We start from the raw sequence: 20189 nt of genomic DNA on the forward strand, positions 1-20189 counted from the left end.
TGGATTGCGGTCAGGGATAACCGCCGCTGCAAGGCAGACCGCTGAGGCTCGTGTTGGTGTGCAGCACAGGGGTAGGATAACTCCCCACGGGAAGAGTGTAGCCTCAGGGCAGTGTAGGTGGATACTGGGGGTGATAGTGCAGGCCGCAATAGTAAGAGTTCAGAGTCCACTTCAAACAGTCCAGGGTCTTTATTGTAGGTATTTTTAATGACCCAACAGTGGTACTGGTTAGGAATGGGCCTGGGTGTCTGAGAGCATTCGGGCGAGCTCCACTGGTCAGGGTGAGTGTGTAGGCCTACCGTTCTCTCTCTGCCCTTGCTGACTATCCCCCTCTTCGTGGTGTAATAGCCCACGTCCCTGAGCTGGCCGTGTACTTTGCCTGTATGGCTTGCGACTCGGGCCTTGGGTACCTTTTGCTTCTCCTTGCTGTACTGGTCCCTCTGTGTGGCGGAGCCTCCAGGCTTCTTAGGCCAAGGGACCTGAAATCCCTCGCTGGTTGGTTCTCTGCTGCTGGGTTTGCAACCCTGACAGCCTCGGACCCCAATGTCCGGTTGTGTACTTCACTCAGCCAGGACCGGCTCTCGTCGCCTCTGTCCCTGGCTTGCAGTTTCTCCTCTGCCTCACGGACTCCTCAGCTGCTGCTGACCTGTCCCTTCCTCTAAGGAACCCTTCTGGTCACTTCAGAAGTGGGTTCTGGTCTCTCTAACCCTGCCCCAGTTCCAGATTTTATAGGGGCAGCCTGCTCCCCCCTACTGGCCTGGGACAGGAGGTGCTGCATGCTAATGGTCCCTGACCAGGGAACCTCCCTCCTGCTCTCAGACACAGCCTTTAATATTTGTGGCATCCAGGCCTGGGGTGACACATTAACAGACCAGGAAACGTGCGCCAGACAACTTGAATATAGTCGATGGGGCCCATTACTGGCCTGTTACCGGTCAGAGTAAATGCACTGCTGGTTAGACAATTTGCAGTATATTGATTCCTGTTACGGATTTTCTCTGAGGATTTCACCTTTTGCAATGCACGCAAGTGCATAGTCCTCCTCAGCCATAAAATGTTCCAGATATACAATAAGTGACTCGGAGAACATATAAACATTTGTTACCACCAATATACACTTCCGTCCTCCCAACCCTTGCCCTCTCATGTCTCATCTGGAGCGTGACACGCTGATAAAACAGATAAATGTTTAACTGTCTTAAAGAAGGAGAGCAGGGGGGTTATCTAGACGGCGAGCAGTTTGTAGAGTATTGATGACTTGGGTCACCCGGCTTCCTTGAACTATTTTGTTGCGTTGAAACACTGCACACTTGTAACGGGCATGATGGAAGCGGTCTGTAACTAACCGTGATGTAAACAAGGGCCTATGCCTAAGTTGCCGTTGACAAGCCTACTATTTATTAGCCGCCGGGGAACGAGCCACTTGGGAGATTAGTCGGTCAGGCAGGTCCCCGGTGGCTCCTCCCATGGCTGACCGGTCTCTTCCTATAGGTACACTGAGAAAGAGACCTGTCAGTCTTTGACAGCGGCAGGGAGGAGCCACCAGGGACCCGCCTGTCCGACTAATCTCCCAAGTGGCTCGTTCCCCGGCGGGAATCAAAACTAGGCTTTTCTCTGAAATGCTGCCGCGTTTCAGAGTTGCTTACATGGTTGAAATCATGCCGCCATGGTCTGATCTATGCTGCCCATGAGTCAGGCACCTTGTATCTGCTGTCAGGTTCCCTTTTTTAAGACTTGTTCGACAAAAATAAATACAATTAATTAAAAAGATAATAATAATTTGGCAAAAAATTGTTTTTCAATCCAGATCATGTTCATGTTTGTTTTTCTTTTAGTGCTGATATTTGCCCCAAAAAATGTGCATTACTGCATTAAAATCCTCATGAAACTTTGCAAAATTAACTAATTAATGCAGCCACTTCCTTCTTTTTTCTCCTGGTGCAGTTTCCCAAACGGCTTCAATAAGTGATATGTAACTCATTAAAGCAATTTCCGGGTGGAGCACTTCCAGAAACTGCGACGGGTTGTGGTACACTGATTAGCCCCATTGAATGTCAGGATACACTGCAGTTTTAACTGCATATCCAGGGGCAGAAATCAGATTTCTATTGTGTTCAAAAGCTAATATGTCAGATTTTTGTGACATTTATTTACTTATCTGTGAACGCACCCTCCAAAATGCTAACATTTTCCTTGAAAAGGGCTAAATCTCTGGGCCCTTTTCAAGTGTTTTTTCTGGATTTTCAGCGGATGGCTTAAAATTGGTGGAGGTCAGATATCTAGGATATGTGAACATGGCTGAGCTGCAGTACCAGGGGTTATGGAGCCACAATGTTGGGCATGGTTGTGCTAGGTACTGCAGCAAAGGTGCCAGGAGTCCGGCGCCCAATGATCATACTTTAATGGCTTATATTAGGGATCAACAATCAACTGAAAATCCTCTTTAAAGTGGTTATTATCACCTACAGCCTATTTGGTAGAAAGGCAAATTTTTATTCTCCGACGGGTTGGAATGGAGCAGTAGTGCCCGACCGCCACTCCTTGCATTCCCTATGGAACTGCTGGAAAAAGCCAAGCGCAGCGCTCAGAAGCCACATAGGGAATGAATGGAGTGGGTGGTTGAGCATGCGCACTGCCACTTCATTCTAACAGAGATTAGGAAGTTGAGCATGCGCACCGCCGCTTCATTCTAGCAGAGACTAGGAAGTTGAGCATGCGCATCGCCGCTTCATTCTAACAGATAAGGAGGTTAAGCATGCGCACTGCCGCTCCATTCTAACAGAGATTAGAAGGTTGAACATGCGCACTGCCGCTTTATTCTAACAGAGATTAGAAGGTTGAGCATGCGCACTGCCGCTTTATTCTAACAGAGATTAGAAGGTTGAGCATGTGCTTTAAAGTTTCCGTTTTGCCGATCGGTGCAGGTCCCAGCTCCCTGTGATAAGATGTTTCGCAGGAGAACCCGTTTTAGGAGAGTTTCCACACTAAAGTGTCTGTTTCTGCATAGATGCTCGTAATGCAGATAAAGCCGAGGACACTTTGTTTTATTGCTTAATGCCATGTGGCTGGTTTGGAGTCTAGGACTAATTTCTGGTAATTTCTAATTTATTATACTTCCTACAACAGACTGTTTTGACATAGCCATGTTTTTAAAGCTATAGCCCACAAGTTGGTGGTATAGTTACCCCTAGACAAATATCAATTTTACCTTTTTAAGTTGTCTCCATAAACTTTGCATAAATCGATAGTACTAGGAAATTAAAGAAACTCTCTAATATATCTTATTGGAGATATTTGCATCTTTCTCTATTTATGAGCCACTTCTCCTTCCCTCTGCTTCTTGAACTCACCATTCACTCTAAAGAATAGCTAAAAAGTCCGTCTTGCCTTGAGCAAAATGGATATCGGCTTGTTAAGGAATCTGATTACAGCTCGTATTGAAATCTCTGGGAAAGAGTCAGGGACACGGTCAGTGCTGCTGCTTTCTGGTAAGTGTTTTATCACACCTGGGTGCTGGACTCACAGCCACACTTCAAGTAAATTGCAAAGTTGCGTGTTTGTACAAGCACTTTGTAATTTTACCTATTTTAGGAACTTGACACCCCTCCCCTTTTAAACACTATATCCACCCACAAGGCAAAATGCCAAAATGTTGCGTGTAGACGGTTTTACATCATTAAATGAGCAGAAAAATACAATTTTCAGGCTATATTTGTACCAGCGATACACAGCTGCCTACGTTTGAGGGCTTGTGCAGACAAAGTGTGGAGGAGTTTCCCATGGCAGATAATGCATTTTTTAACTTGCCCTAAAAAAAAATGATTATTTGGTTGCCAGAGGCAAAGGCTGTCCCTGCTTTAGGCCTGTTTCATATACTGGTTTCAGTTTCTGATCCATTTTTGGCAACATTGGAGCCAATAAGATCTGACTATTGGATCGCACTCGGCCATGCATGTCAGAGTTTTGTGGAAAAATCTGACTGCACTCGCATGACATCTGAGTGCAGTCCAATTTTCATGGACTGAAAGAATGGAGAAGATGGAGACATTTTGCATGGACAATATTGTTTTATAGCGGTTTTCGACCCTGTAAGTAGAAGTTACTTGCAGTTATGGCCTATGGACCAGCAGGTACTGTGTATTTACCTCCATCGCAGTGACGTGATATGTGGGGTAAGGTTTCAGTGCAAATTCCAGCATGGTGCAAATAACAGCGAGATCATTTTCTGAGTAAACAGACATTTTGGCTGATTGAAATAACTGATGCGGTAAAATAATCCAATAGCAAAAATATTCTTGGTTGGAGATAGAAAAATGGGTCTAATGTGTCTGTGTTGTGTCTGCTATTGCCGCTTGAATTAGGATAAGCTGCAATACCAGACACAGCCAGAAGCGAAGAGTGGCGCTGTTTATGTGAAAAAGGTCAACCTGCTTTTTTAAATTTTTTTTTTTTTTTTTTTAAATTGTATCAATACATTACTCAAAGTCCTGCACCGGTTCTCACTACCCTCTATGGTATGTTCATCTGATCCGTAGAGTAGTTGCATACAGGTAAATGTCCATAGATGTCTTGATTGTTCGGGATTTTTTCAAATTTACCGTAACCATCGTATTCCGGATCGTTGTGAAATGGTCAAAGAATAATGGTTCATTCTGAAATTTTACTGTCATTTATTTTTTTTCTTGGAAATGTGACAATGTTATGGTATTATCTCAATGCAAAAAATGTGTTCAGACACACGGGGCAATGACATCAGCGGTGGCCGACTAGTAGATCAGGATCTACCGGCCGACCTCGGAGGAGGAACGAGTAGACATGTAAACATGTCCGCTCACCAACACACAAGTGAGAAACTGCCGCATCCAAATTTCCTGTTTGGACCAGACGGGGCCGCGGAGACTCCGGAAACTGTAAACCTTCCCAGGATTGATTGTTAAAACAGCACGCGATTTGTCCCGAAAAACAACCGGTTTACCAGCAAAACCAATGTAGGTGATTGTAATGGCTCCATCATTGAGCCCCTTCCACAGTGGAGCTGTTGGTTGCCATATGGTGCTCCATAAATTATATTCTCCCACAAATGCAATGCTACAATACCTATATACTATGGCATTCAATGGAGTGCACCCATGTATTAGGGAAGGCTTATGTATGGCGGTAGAGTGAGACCTTATATGCGTCTTCGGAAGTAATATGGAGCCATAATCCGGCCATGTTCATGAGGAGTGTGGTGTCTGCAGGCATAAATATTCATGGTACAGTCACCCGACATGCAGACGGCATCGTGACCAATGTGTCATAATCTCGGCACACTCATGCTCAGACATTTACTGCTGAGCTATGCTAATTGCATAACTATGTAAAAACATTGGATTGTGTACTGGGCGTCATGACTTGGCCAAACACGTTGTTGGATCACCTTATGGTTATATATTTGACCAAAGGATTTATCTACAGCATACGATGCCCTACCCTGCCATCTTAGTACATCTGTGGCTGGCATCATGCAAACAGGCTTGGACTGGCCCACGGGAGAAGAGGAGAATCCTCCGGTGGGCCACCACCCTCTTATATGAGCAGTTCTTGGCACTATATACATGAATCACTATATATAGACAAAGGCAGCATCTTATTCATGTAACAATCTATCCAGCTCATTGTTATATACATTTGTGATTGAGGATAATGTCACATTTGCATAAAGCTGAAAAGTGGGGCCCTGGAGTTGGTTACTGGTGGGCTTGGACACCAAGAGTGCACTTGTGGCTGATACGTACTGTTATGTGCAGTTCACCCCAAAATACAGAGTAATGTGAACATTTTCATGGTGCGAACTCTATGGGAGATGCAAGCATTAAGGGCCGATTCATTTAAGTGTTTACACCAGAAAACTGACATAAAGTATTTTGAATAGTGGCAAAGATTTTGTACAACTCTAACTTGCGGAAAAAAAATGAGCGACTTTTGGCTTTTTCGTGCCAGCTTTGAGCTGCTCCTCCAAAATCGACAGACTTAGGGAGGAGCTGGGATGGGGCGTAGTTAGACCTCCGCATCAAATTCTTCAAAAAAGGCAATGTTTTTGGCACCAGAAATTTCATTCCAGTCCTAGACTGGAGTAACATTTCTGGCGAGGCACACACCACTGATCAGGAGTGCTGAATTATTTTTTTTTGCGCCTTTTAATGAATTTGGTGCCTCATTAAGATGGACATATGAGATGCCAGTATTAATGCCTCAGTGCATTATTTCTACGTCATCAGAAGCTACCTTTAATCAAACTTTTCCTCCACAATCTTCTCGTTTTTTTTTTTGTTTGTTTTTTTCCATGTTTTTCTATATATCCTGCTTTTGTTCTTTTTTTTATCTAACTTTCTTTGGCCTGGATGTAATTACACCTTCAGGACCAGATTATTTTACTGCAACTGAATATTCCTCTTTGAGGTCTATACAAAAGAAGGATTCTTCAGATGTAGAATCCTCTGCTCACTTACAATGATGGCTTTGTTTCAGTGGTATGTGCACCTTTTAAAGGGAATCTCTCACCAGCTTTTTGCTACCTCATCTGGGAGCAGCATAATGTAGGAAAAGGGACCCTGATTCCAACAATGTGTCACTTAGTTTACTGGGTGCAGCAACTGTGACACAATCAGAGTTTTAAGATGTAGCAGAGATAAGAAAGCTGCCCCCGCCCAGACCACAGCTCTCTGTGTACATTGTCTATTGACAGTGAGCTGCTTATCAGTGCTGGGGGCGTGGTTGGACCAGGGCTCACATGGGCAGTGATGATCTCCTGCTGGTAAAACACTCATTGTATTTAAACAGCACACAGCCTAATAAGTGACACATCCCTGAAATCAGTGTCTCAGCACCTACCTCATGCTGCCCTCAGATTACATAGCAAAAATCTGCTGACAGGTTTCCTTTCAGACACTTATTTTAGAAGATGACAGTTTGTGGGGGAAATGAGTAGGGACCCCCCCATGAATAAACAGGAATTCTACTAAGGCCGTGCCCCCGATTTGATGAGCACAATTGCCTGAAGGATTTATGTGATGTGGATCCTGCTTATGGTGGTAATGCATTTCTATGGGTGCGTCCATACTGCTTCTTGGTGTCTATGGTATATGGGCACCATAGATGTGTAGAATACAGTTCTCTTGTAGATGTGGAAAACTCTTATCTGAAACCCAAAGAGGCACGGCACTTCATTTTTACTTCACATCGGCTTCTAAAAATGTATCATAAACTAAACTTGCCCCGTAAAAACACTACTCAATATAAAAAAAAATCACCCAGAAATAGAAATCAGGGGCCTAAATTCCCCAGTGCGTAGGGGGCCCATATGTAGATGAAGAATGTTGGATGACCTGTGAAATTCGACAGGACTGGTCGACTATTTAAGGTGTATCCTGGTGTCCTGACACTCTCCCCATCAACCCCTACTAAACCCCACACATCAAATATTTAGGGACAGAAGAATCCAGTTGTTGGATTGCACCGTGCTCGCTCCCTTGTTGTCCGAGGGGATAAGCTGACAACACGGGTGTCTGGAAACGGCTGACTCCTCTCTGTATATTGAGAAGACATGCAAACCCGAATGTAGGGGGTCAGGAGGAACAGCTTTTGGCCAAGTAAGCATTGGCTGGACTGATATCTAAAGAGTATGGTCGGCTTTACACCTCGGGGTTTACAGGATTATTTTTGCTTTATTGCTTTGTTTAATAATTATTATTAGAGGATTAGAAAAATATAACAACTTGAAATGGCGCCACACCTGTCCACAGGATCTGTCTGGTATTACAGGTCAAATCCTTTGAAGTGAATAGGGCTGATCTGTAATACTAGCCACAACCTGTAAGCAGGAGGGGCACTGTCCACCACAAATCATATTTTTAATTTCCTGTACAACCCCCTTTAAGTTCCTGCTCGTGTGCTGGTTTTGTCCGGTCATCTAATCATAGGCTGCTGCCTTCCTGAAGGCTGTCGTAATGTTTAATGATGTTAGCTTTGGCAGTGACTGTTACTGAAAACCCCAAAAATGTTTTCTGAAGTTTAATGATATCATATATGTGGGCAGAACAAGTTCTGCTGCAGCCTTGTGGTAATACGGCGTTGCCATGCTGAGATGCTAGCTCTGCTTTGAGTTGAATAAAAAAACTAGTCGGACGGCTCTTTTCCTACACTGGCGACACTTATAACAGATTATCTAAGGTCTTAAAGGGATCCTGTCAGCAGGATTTATCACTATAAAGCAAAGGTATGGCCATAATGGCGCTATTGCACTGATTAAATTGATACCTTTTGTTGAAGGAATCTGATAAGTAGTTCTCTTTTAATCATGGTGTTAAGTTTTCTTCTGATGACTTCTTCTGTGCATCCACCCTGAGGGTGGCTTGTGGGGGTTGGGTCATCTTCTGCTCCGGCCCCGCTGCCTGCCTCCTGTATTTCTACCTGCCTCCGTTTTGAAATTTTGCAGCGCCACCATCATTGGGTGCGAGATTCGGGCCTTCAATAATATGGCGCTAGTGTCGGCGCATGCTCAGATCAAAATCTCAGCAGGCAAGTGGAGGGGCCGGAGCGTAAGAAGACCCAAACCCACCAGGCCCACCCCAATGCACAGAAGATGTCATCAGAAGAAAACTTAAAACCATGATTAAAAAAAGAATGACTGATCGGATTCCTTCAACAATGGTATCAATTAAATCAGTGTAATAGCGCCATTATGGCCATACCTTTACTTTTATAGTGATAAATCCTTCTGACAGGTTCCCTTTAGGAATTAAAGGGAACTTGTCGCATTGAACATAGTTTCTGATCTGCCACCATCTTTATAGAGCAGGAGGAGTTCAGTAGATTCATATATAGGTTTTTTGGGAAACCAGTACAACTGGTGTTAAAACTAGTAATTGGGATTTGTTTTATTTTCCCCATTTTAAAATAAAAAAAAAAAAAAAAAAAAAAAAAATGTAATCATTCCCCACTGGCACCTTTCCAGCGATGTCTGCATTGGGTCTCCTGGTGCTTGCATTGCATTGGCTGCAGCACACACGCGGCATAACCATCTGCGGCCGCTGACGGACTGCAGCACTCGCACCTTCCCCGGACGTCCGTGTTTATTGAAAAAATTGTAGCACGCTGGGAAATTCCATGCAACCACCCCATAGACCTCAGAGAGTCCTAGTGTGAACCAGCTTGTGGGATAATTGGCTAAAATATATTAGTTATACCAATAACTATCAAAATGGCAGACATAGCAGTTCCTCAGAACCAATGATGCTCATTCCCCATCCAAAGCTGAAGTGATATTAGATATTATTGTGGTCCGTGGTAAAGAGGGTGAGGAAAAAGACATTCTGACCAATAAGAGACCTCGGGAAGGGAATATTGTAGAGAAGGCAATAGCCTACAGTAGTGTCATGGACTCTTGACATACCGTTGCTATTACAAAATTGTCTAATTTGTGCAGATCCATTCCAGAAAGGGTCTTGTATCTCTCCGACACCTTGTTAACTTTATAGATGCAGCTAAGCCACATCCGTAACTTCACCCAGAAATGCTGGCCCTAATGAAGCACCTTTAGTGTTTCCACCTACTATGGTGCCCATACAGCAAGACTTCTCTCCATGCATTGACATGCCCACAATGCCCTTTCATGCAGTATAATATCTTAAAGAACCCCCAGTGTGATGCCACCATGGTGCCCTTCACCCCCCCACACCATATCTTGTAAGTTCCCCCCCCGGCATATAGTATGATGCCATATCCAAAATGGGTGAGGCTCAGAGCAGAATGTGCCGTCTACTCGTGTCATTGCGTCTCAGATGGTGTACAGATAAGCACGGCACTCCAGAAGTTCACTGCACTGATGTAATCTTTATAGATGAATCTATATATGGAAAGTTCACTTTCAGCTTTTTATCTATGACCGGCTCAGACCTCCATACAAGAGTCACGAGTCCCTCCCTAATGTGGATATTGGGACCCGAACCAACAGTATCACATGGAGCTAGGAAGCTGTTGGATCTGGTTGATACTCGCAATTCATTTTCGCCTATAATATGGATGCTAAAATGTGTTAATGGGTTAAAGCTTTGTTCCCACAGAACGTATTTATTGAGGAGATCCAGCAGTATTACTGCACTGCGGAAATCATTGCAAAAAAGTTGGGGTGAAGCCGCACATTTCACCCTTTGCCATGAAACACTCGCTCTTGTCAATTTTTCCTCTGCAGATCTTTTTTTGCAGCATGTGTTACAGGCACGCCGCTAGGTTCAGATAAGGGCGAGACAAGTTACATGAATTCTGTGGAAACCTGGGGGAACTGTTACTCCGGGCGACCATAGACCATGTGCTGCAGCTTCGCTCAGGCACACAGGGGTATTGACCCTCAGGCACAGACACGTAGGTTGTTTCATTTGCTGACCAGACACACTTGACAAGAGTCCTCATAAACTGTAGAACAGTAGCATTTAATATGAAGCCGCACAGCCAGTGCAAGTTAAGTCTTATGAGCAACAGGCTCCAGTGACAAACAGTACAGTGTCCTTAGCAGCACAGCAGTTCACAGTCTTCCCAGTAGTACAGGACAGCACAGTCCTAATGCAAAGGCACATTAATGAACACCACATTATTTTACAGCACAGTGAGATGGAGGGGGGGGGGGGTTGCTGAGGGAGATGATCCCTGTGACACCATTTCTTCCAGTCCTTATCTTTCTGCCTGACAATACTCTGCACTGCTAGTTCAGGAACACTACCTGACTTGTTCTTAGCTTCATTCCTGACTTGAATCCTTTTCACTTGCAGGGGCGCTTCTGTGAGATGCAGAACACACACACCACCTTTCTCTTTGGCTCCAGCCAGACAGTGAACAACTTCCCCACAATCCCCCTGGGTTCTGCTAAAACACTCCCCTTCTCCTTTGACTGTGTTAACCCCTTTAGTTGCTGGATGCTTCTGGAGCACAACACTTCCTGTCTCATGTGCTTGTGTTACTGCTAATAGTTGCTGAATGCTTTTAAAGCAACAGCACTACTTCTGCATGTCACACTCTGCAACAGCACTGCTTCTGCATGTCACACTCTGCAACTGCACTACTTCTGCATGTCACACATGTACTGTAGATTTCATAAAATCCCATGTACTATGCCGGCACTGTAAAACGTCATGGCTTTACCTCAGACTAATATACAGCGGAAAATCTGCTGAGCTTTGGCTGAATGGCAACTTTTTTCTTCCAGAAGTTTTTGCTGCTTCAAAAACTTGTTAAAAAAGCCCTTTAAGAATCCTAAACTTTCTGTGGTCCACATACAGTAATTGCCATCTAGTCACTCTCTCCAGTAGCCCCAAAGACAACGGCTAATCCAAACTGCTCTGAGTACTGATGTGGAGACGGGTTCAGCATTTCTGGTGGCCAGTGTACTGCTCACATGACATTGTAACACCGAATGACACAACAAGTCATAAAACTAGTTCTGCCTGCATAACCGATACTGGCAGTGTCTGTGCACAGGTAATTGATGATACTTCCAGCATTATATATTGCTATTGTGAAAAACAGTAGGGAAGCTACTATATGGCAGGGCTGAAGTTGCAGATTTGCACGAAAGGCACTTTGCAGATGTTGGGGGCAGGTTAGTCTTGGTATAGTTTACATTGAGGTCCAGCAGCTTCATATTACATCTTTGGTAATGGTATAAGAACCTGAATCTTCAGACATTCTGGAACTACAAGCCTCAGCATGTCATGCTTTATAACCTTTGCTGGTGGCTTCTAGGATAAAAGTTCATATGCAATAAAGTGTAACTGCCCAACCCCTACTGACTACAGACTGTCTCTGTAGTCAGAGTCCTACTAGTCAACTATACATGTCTGTAGCCAGTGCAGGCAAAACACTGTGGCGGCCAGCTGCATTACGAAGTCCCACATTATTACAAGGAGCACTTTTGTAGACCCCAGATCTAGTCTTGAGTAGATGCATTGCTGTAGGGACTAGCAGGGGTAATTGCGGTGTTATATGACTTCTAATATTCATGTTACTAGACATTGATGAATTAAAGGGAATCTGTCAGTACGATGAACTCTCCTAAGCAGTCTAGATGGGTATATAGGTCATAGGAAGCTGAATAAAATGATACCTTGATATCTGCAATCCAATATTTTATTCCTAACAATTTCGACTTTTTTTTTTATATGTAATTGAGCGGTTAAGATCTATGGGCCGGACATGGCTCTCCCTGACAATCTGCTTCCAGAGCTTATTAGAAATGAAAGGGAAAGACAGTAGATCAGAAGAGCAAACTGTCAGTCATTACATGTCTCATTTATAACACCCAGTGTCCTTTTTCATTTAAAATAATCTCTCTGGGGGCAGATTCTCGAGGAGATCTATGTCCGGCCCATAGATCTTAACAGCTCGTTTACATATTAAGAAGAACATTGATTTCTCTGGAATAAGCATCGGATCACAGATACCCTGATATAATTTTACTAAACTTTCTATGACCTGCAGGCCCATATAGACTGCTTAGGAAGGTTGATCCTACCGACAGATTACCCTTAATCCCTACAGGGTCTCTAAATGTGGTAGTGATATGGTTGTTTTAGCATTTTGGTATCTTCTTGGTGCTGGAGCTGTTTTGTAATAGGGATGCGAGAACACCAATTTTGGTCAAATATATGCAGGCACCTTGACATCACGTTTAAAAACCATGGTTAGCAATATGGATTTGTGCCCCATTTTAAGGTTACAACAGCCTCCATGCTTCTGGGAAGGTTTTCTGCTTGCAATCTAAGTTCCAATTTATTCCAAAGGTGATTAAATGGGGTTGAGGTCAGGTCTTTATGTCAACAGTTGGGTTCCTAAACACGAAGCTCATCCATACTTATAAGCATCTCTGTTTGGTAAAGTAGGGACTTTTTAAGTCTTGCCCTAGGAATGACTAAAACTGGATTGACACCACCCACTTTTAGGGAGGAGTATAAACCTCAGCTCTTTCGGCCTAAGAAAAAAAACCAATAAAGTTCTGGCAACTAGGCTCTCAGAACGTTTTGTGCATAGTGGCAACATTTTTATTTCTCCATAGTACAGTTGAAAAAAGACACAAGTCCATAAAATTCAACCGAAGGATGGGAGAGAATATAGGGAGGAGGTAGTACAGCTTCCTAAATTGTTGGGACCAGTCAGCTACGGCTGTTGATTTACTCCACTTTGAGGCTTACCATGCCCAATTCGGGCAAAGCCCCTCACCTTTGATTAAAAAAAAAAAGTGGTGGGGCCGATGTAAAACCACTAAGTGTCACAAATTTGTGCACAACTGCATACCGGAGTCCATCAGACTGCCAAAAAGTGATCTGGATGCCAATAATGCCCCCAGTTGTTAGAAGTGGCATCCACAACCCTGAAACATTCTGTTTGGGAGCCACTTTTTTGATCTAATCATGTAAATGTAGGAAACTTAAAGAGGTTGTTCACTACTTTTACATTGATGGCCTATCCTTAGGATAGGTCATCAATGTCTGATTGGTGGGGGTGCGACATCTGGCTATTATTGTTGGCGGCCACCGGCCGGAAGTACTTGCTTGCGGAGCTGGCTGTCTACTTGTAGTGACCGGGGCTTGATACTACACATCTGCCTCCTATTCAAATCAGTAGGAGGCAGATGTGCAGTACCCTGCACAAAGAACAGCTGATCGGTGGGGTTGCCGGGTGTCAGACCCCGGCCGATCAGATATTGATGACCTATCCTAAGGATAGGCCATCAATGTAAAAGTAGTGGACAACCTCTTTAAAGGTCATGAGATGACACCAAACTGCAAATTTTTGGTTTTAAGATCAGTCCCGGGCTGGTGTTTGCTTCATTGCTGGCATGCCTGGGACACCAGATCTTGGACGGTAAATGAAAAACTTCTCTGTGGAATAAAGAACTCTGTGTAAGGAGCAGAAAATCTCTGCAAGAATGAAGATTCTTCTATTTAATTACTTGGAAACTAAAGAAAGACGTCTCTATATTGCTGCTCGGTCTCATGCCCTCCCCTTCTTGTGACCAGAAGTGCCTCCATAGGACATCAGTGTCGCCCCCTGTCCCCAAACATATGTTCCTCTGGACCCAGCCACTCCTTATACAGAGGCTCCTATACTAATTGCAGCCATATGAAAAGGCTGTGTGTACTCTGATTTCCATGTTTCCTGCTAATGATTTGTTTAAAGTAAATATTCCTTATACAATGAAACGTTTTGCAATTCTACCAGTTTGCTGTCATTGAATGAAAACCATTCTTGATGACAACCTGAGGCTGTACAGAAATAAAATGTCTCGTAGAGGAGTTTGCCAAAATGTTCTCAAGTCTAGGTGATCCTCCAGATCTACACATCTAGACTCCAGACATTGTAAAGTTTCTGATGCCGATGAACGCAGTATACAGTATTATAGGCTACATACAAAACAGTCAACCGTTTTTTCAGGACCATGGGTGTACTTACACGAATCTCTATCCAATATTGGTGTTTGTGTAAACAGATCTGATTGTAATCTGTCCCGTCTGGCAGAGAATTGATCAGATATTCATACACAATGATTGTAGAATGTGAACAGATATCCGAAAGACAAAGTCTAATTTTTGCGCTCTCACCAGATATTCTCATGTTACACGCACGCCGCTAGGTTCAGAAAGGGCAAAACGGGTTTCATGAATTCTTTGGAATCCTGGCGGAACCGTTACTCAGGGCGACCATAGACTGCAGCTTCTCTCAGACTCACGATAGATTCAACTGCTGACCAGGCACATCTGACAAGAGTCTTTTTCAACTGTTTAACAGTGGAATGTAATCTAAAGCACGGCCAGTGCAATTCAGGGATATTACAGCAACAATCTTCATTACAGTACACTCTGAGTTTCTTGAGCAACTGGCTCCAGTAAAAATACAGTAGTTTCTTCACAAGGCACAGTATTACAGTCTCTTCAGTAGCAGAATTCAGCACAGATTAAATCTTATCAGCATACTTCTATGCATACACAACCACAGGCTTTTCCTTCACAAGGACACGATAGTACACAGCATTCTTTATCCTGCATGGAGATGGTGGGGGGGAGGGTTTGATAAGGGAGATGATCCCTGTGACACAATTCATTCCAGTCCTTATCTTCCTGCCCAATCATACTCTGCACTGTTAGTTCAGGGAGTTTATCTGACAGGTGTTTAGTTTCTCTCCTGATCTGAAACCTGTTCAGTTGCCTTCTGTCAGATACAGATAGAACACCACTTTTCTCTTCGGCTTCAGCCAGACTACAATAACAAGTTCCCCACAATCCCCCTGGGGCTCTGCTAAAACACTCCCTGTCTCCTGTGACTGGGTTAACCCCTCTAGTTGCTGGATGCTTCTGGAGCACAACACTTCCTGTTTCCTGTGCTTGTGTTATTTGTAACAATTTCTGGATGCTTTGAAAGCAACAGCACTACTTCTGCATGTCACAATCATCGTCCTTATCTGTTGGTGTAAATGACTAATGGCCCCCGACAGTTAAAGGAAATCCGTCACCAAGTTTTTGCTACCCCATCTGAGAACAGCATAATGTAGGAACAGAGACCCTGATTCCAGCGATGTATCACTTACTGGGTTGCTTGCGGCAGTTTTGATAAGAGGGAATTTATCTGCTGCAGATCTAGCAGTTCACTAAATGCAGAGCTCTGTATAACCCCGCCACACCACTGATTGGCACGTTTCTATGTACACTGTGCATAGGCAGAAAGCCGCCAATCTATGGTAGAGACAGGGTTATACAGAGCTCACGAATATGGAGGACTACCTGCCAGCAGGGTTACTAGTCCTGTAGTGATAATCTCCTCATGAAAAAAACAGGATTTTATCAAAACTAGCAGCCCATAAGTGACATATCACTGGAATCAGGGTCCCTGTCTTTACATCATTCTGCTCTCAGATCAGGTGGCAAAAACTGGTGACTGATTTGCTTCGGCTGATAAACGAGTTGTGTAAAGCCTTTAGTTTATTCCCCCAGAGTTGCAAAATGTTTCACTATATAATGGCTTTATTAATATAAAACTACTTGACAGATGATCTTATTAATGTATAATATTTGCTCTTTTTGTGCCGAGCCTGGCACTCTTTCAGAAGTTTGCTAGCGTAACAATATGAGTATGGCCTATCACAGGAAATATACTAAACTATATGCCAGAAAACTTCACCTAATATTTTAATAAAGTTTTCTTAATTGAGAACGTCTTTGAATACACTTTTTATTCCAACAGACTGTGGGTTCTTGATAAATTCCCCTTGGCATGTAGTTGGCAGGCTGTACCCAGATAGGCATGGGTGACTGTGCCATTTGCAGTAGAGGAGGATGATGTCGCGTTGTACGGGCTATTGTGCTGTAAATGAGAAGCCTTTTGTGTTCTAAAATGGTTCTTTATTGGCCCAACGCGTTTTGGTGCCGATCAATCACATTTCTCAAGGTTAAAAAACCAAACCTGATATGTGCCATTTCCAGCATCTGATGCCACAGATGTTTGCATTCCTAAATTCTGGTGGTTGTGGGGATTGAGGCCATGTTTTCTCATTGGCAGTTTTGGTAGAAGCGCATCACTTTGTATAATGTGAATCGCGTCCGAGAAGTCTCTGTAGTATAATATCCATAGGTATAACACCTAATATATACAAGGTAAAGAATAGACGAACATAGGACACTACAAGGGGATTGAACACTCGGACATCTTTGCATAATTTGCACCATTTTTTAGTTTTTGTTTTTAGAGGTGGATTCAGCCTGGAACCCCCTGAAGAAGCACTCAAAAAACATGAAAAATAATGAACATATGCACAGCAGTGTCAAAACTACTTGCTGTGCACATGTTCAGTCTTTTTTAACTTCATTTAACGGTTTCAGGTTTTGAAAGCCAAGAAGTGGCCGGTCCATTCTTCAGGCGGCTTCTGCTTGGTATGCGCCACTATTTTTATATATAAAATTAAAAAGACGTCAACGCCGCAAAAACGATAAAGAGGACACTTGATTAAAGTATCTTCTGCTTCAAAAACTATCTGGGTACACCAGTGGCTAGAAGACGCAGTGTGCACATATCCTTAGAACTCATTCGGATGATTACAAAATGGGTGCAAAAAAACCTGATGCCAACGGATACCATGCATGTAGTGTAGCATCTGTTTTTACCGGGTCTGTTGCAATTAATAACATGGGAAGCTGTGTTTGATCTTGTGTAATGTTATTAATTTTATACCGAATATCAAAAATTGGTGACCCCATACGGAAGAAAAATTGTCGGGCCGAGATCCCCTCTATATCACTGCGGTGTAAGGCTGCTGCTTCGATAAATGAGAAGTCCACTGCTCCCTGCGATGGCCGTTCCTTGTGTGTATCTGCTGTCTGCATTACCGCAGTTGACATCCTGTCGATAATGACGTTGCTCCATTTGTCCCCTTAGATTAGTTTCCACATTCTTAACGACCATTTCCATTTTTTTTCTCCTTCCTCATTTTTCTGTCCGCCCTCAGCCCCACATATATGTGAGCTCTAAGCGTCCCGTTCATTGCTCTGTCCACCGAGCCGTTCATTTTATGAATATTTATTAAAGCAAAGGCTGGATTCACACAGCCATACTGTTACAGGGGCGGGAAACCTAGTGCCTGACTTATTTAGGTCTCTGTTGTAGGTAGGATTACACATTCAATTAATATTGGGGGAGAAAGCAATCCAGATCCTTAAAGGGTTAATATTGGCATCGCTCACTTCTGGGCTGGGAAGGAAAGGGGGTAAAGTTGGGTACTTAGCACTAATTTCGGCAGGTATCTGTAGACGTGACACATTTGGCGGTACTTATCTTCCGATATGGATGTGAGCAGTGCCGAGGATAACGGGAGCAGGGTAGCTGTCGGAGGTGGGCGCTTACTCTTCTCTCCATACAGAGTGCATGCTCCCCAGAGGCGGGGGATTGAGAGGAAAACCAACATATTTTCAGTGACTTTGCTGTCCTTGCGCACCACAGACCGACAACTGACCGATGGTAGGACTGACCACTAGTGCAGGATTTAAAGGGTCATAACTAAATCAGATGATGGCACAGCAATAAGTAAAAACATTCTTTTGAGACAGTCGGAAATGTACCTGAATCCCCCCATTTCATAGTTTACCCGCTGGGGTCTAGTAGAAGTCAGTGTGGGATCTCCACATTGACTGCACTTGGGCAAGTAAAATGTTTTGGGATAAGTTGTGGTACCTTGGTATAGCGCAACGATGAAACTTTAGTCTTTGTTCAGAGTTAAACTTTTAAAGGGTCATTCGAGCGTATGATGCTGATGACCATTGCTTAAAGTAGGTCATCACTATCCGATTGGAGGTCTGAATGGGTAGTTCATCAATAACAGATTGTTGGGTCATGAATCTTTGGATAGGTCATCAGTATCAGATCGGTGGGAGGTCTAAATCTTTGGGTAGGTCATCAATATGAGATTGGTGGAGTTCTGAATCTTTGGGTAGGTCATCAATATGTTATCGGTGGTTGTCCGACACACTGCATCCTCACTGTAAAGCTGGTTTCAGCTCCGTCAGTGGACCGATGTAAACAGTGAGTGGAGCTGGAACAGCAGAGCTCTGTACCCTGAGTAGCGGCCACTGCTGAAAACTGCAACTCAGATTCTATTGAAATGAATGGGATCTGAGGTGTCCAGGAATGTCTACTACAATGTACAGATCTGTACTGTTATGGCTCCATTTATTTTTTACATCTAGATGGCACAAGAACAGAATGTTATTAACAGTATGGTTGCCAGGCGTTGGACCCCCACCATTCTGATATTGATGACCTATCCTAAGGCTGGACCTCACCCATCTGATATTGATGACCTATCCTATGGCTGGACTTCACCCATCTGATATGGACTACCTATCCTAAGGGTGGACCTCACCCATCTGATATGGACTACCTATCCTAAGGGTGGACCTCACCCATCTGATATTGATGACTTATCTGAAGGTTGGACCTCACCCATCTGATATTGACGACCTATCCTAAGGTTGGACCTCGCCAATCAGAATAGGTCATCATTATCAAAGGTTGGATCTCGCCCATCTGATATTGATGACCTATCCTAAGTTACCAGTATCATAAGCCTGGACAACCCCTAAGTGTAAGGTCTGCATTGAAAAATGCAAGTAATAAGTTCTCTTTAAATGCATTTTATTAACGTGATGCACTGTTGCTATAGTGGTTGGTAGGGAACCCGTATCTTATTTCTTGAGGCCTTCATTCTTGCATAATAAAGCAGATTTGCATATAAATCGTCTAGAAAATCTGGTTGTTATTCTGTGAGGTAATTTGTAATGGTAACCTCAAGACTCGACTTACAGTTTTTTTCTAAGAAACATGACCAGGAGTTTAGCTATAGGGGACGCAGATGTAAAAATAGGAGCCCAAAGGTCCCTCCGCTTCATGGTAGGACACTAGTGTTATAAATGATAGGTGGTAGGGTAAAGACTTTACATTGGGGCCCAAGAGCTTCCAGTTACACCAGTAGATATAACTAAGGGGTTGACTTGAAGGTTGGCTCTTCGTTTTCATGATAACTATTCTTTTGTATTATCAGGAGACAGCGGGGCCTTCGGCCCAAGCGGGCCCGGATCGTGTGAGGGACCTGCAGAGTGAGGTGGAGGGAGTGAAGAATATCATGTCTCAAAATGTAGAGCGAATCCTAGCTCGAGGAGAGAACCTGGACCACTTGAGGAATAAGACGGAGGACCTGGAGGCCAGTGTGAGTATGCGTCTCCTACTCTGTAAATGTCACCTGGGCATTATGTACCTGCTCCCTCTGGCACACGGAGTTACCTGCTGGCGCCTCATACCTGTTGGGGTTCTTCATTGATTTTTTTTTCATACTGGGCCTAATGTCAGTTCAGCGCAGATGTAATAACTATTTGTATGAAGTTGGCAACCTACTTATTGGCTGAAACCCAGAAGACAAGCAGTGATCAACAAGTTACATGGCTTACACATCAGTTCAGTGTTGTGAAATTAACCAGTAGTCTTGTCCTTATGCCAAAAACAAATCAACCCCAGTCTATCTTTTGACGCTTTTGCAGATTTTAGTAAAACAGGTGGGCTATTTCGTGTAGTATATTTCAGATTTCTGTTGGTGGCATTTTGGGGTTAAGGATCATTTTTGC

At 43.6% G+C, this 20189-nt stretch overlaps 1 protein-coding gene across 1 annotated transcript in view; it reads left to right on the top strand.

The window, feature by feature from the left end:
• Positions 1-20189, top strand: part of VAMP8 (vesicle associated membrane protein 8) — a 34135-nt gene that overhangs the window by 9370 nt on the left and 4576 nt on the right. The window contains exon 2 of the mRNA XM_073653715.1: positions 19613-19777. Coding sequence (XP_073509816.1) covers positions 19613-19777 — 165 coding nt within the window. The remainder of the gene's footprint in view (positions 1-19612; positions 19778-20189) is intronic.

The sequence above is a fragment of the Phyllobates terribilis genome, unplaced genomic scaffold (genome assembly GCF_046119375.1).
Source record: "Phyllobates terribilis strain yellow unplaced genomic scaffold, ASM4611937v1 Scaffold_11__3_contigs__length_659146591, whole genome shotgun sequence".
Lineage (NCBI taxonomy): Eukaryota > Metazoa > Chordata > Amphibia > Anura > Dendrobatidae > Phyllobates > Phyllobates terribilis.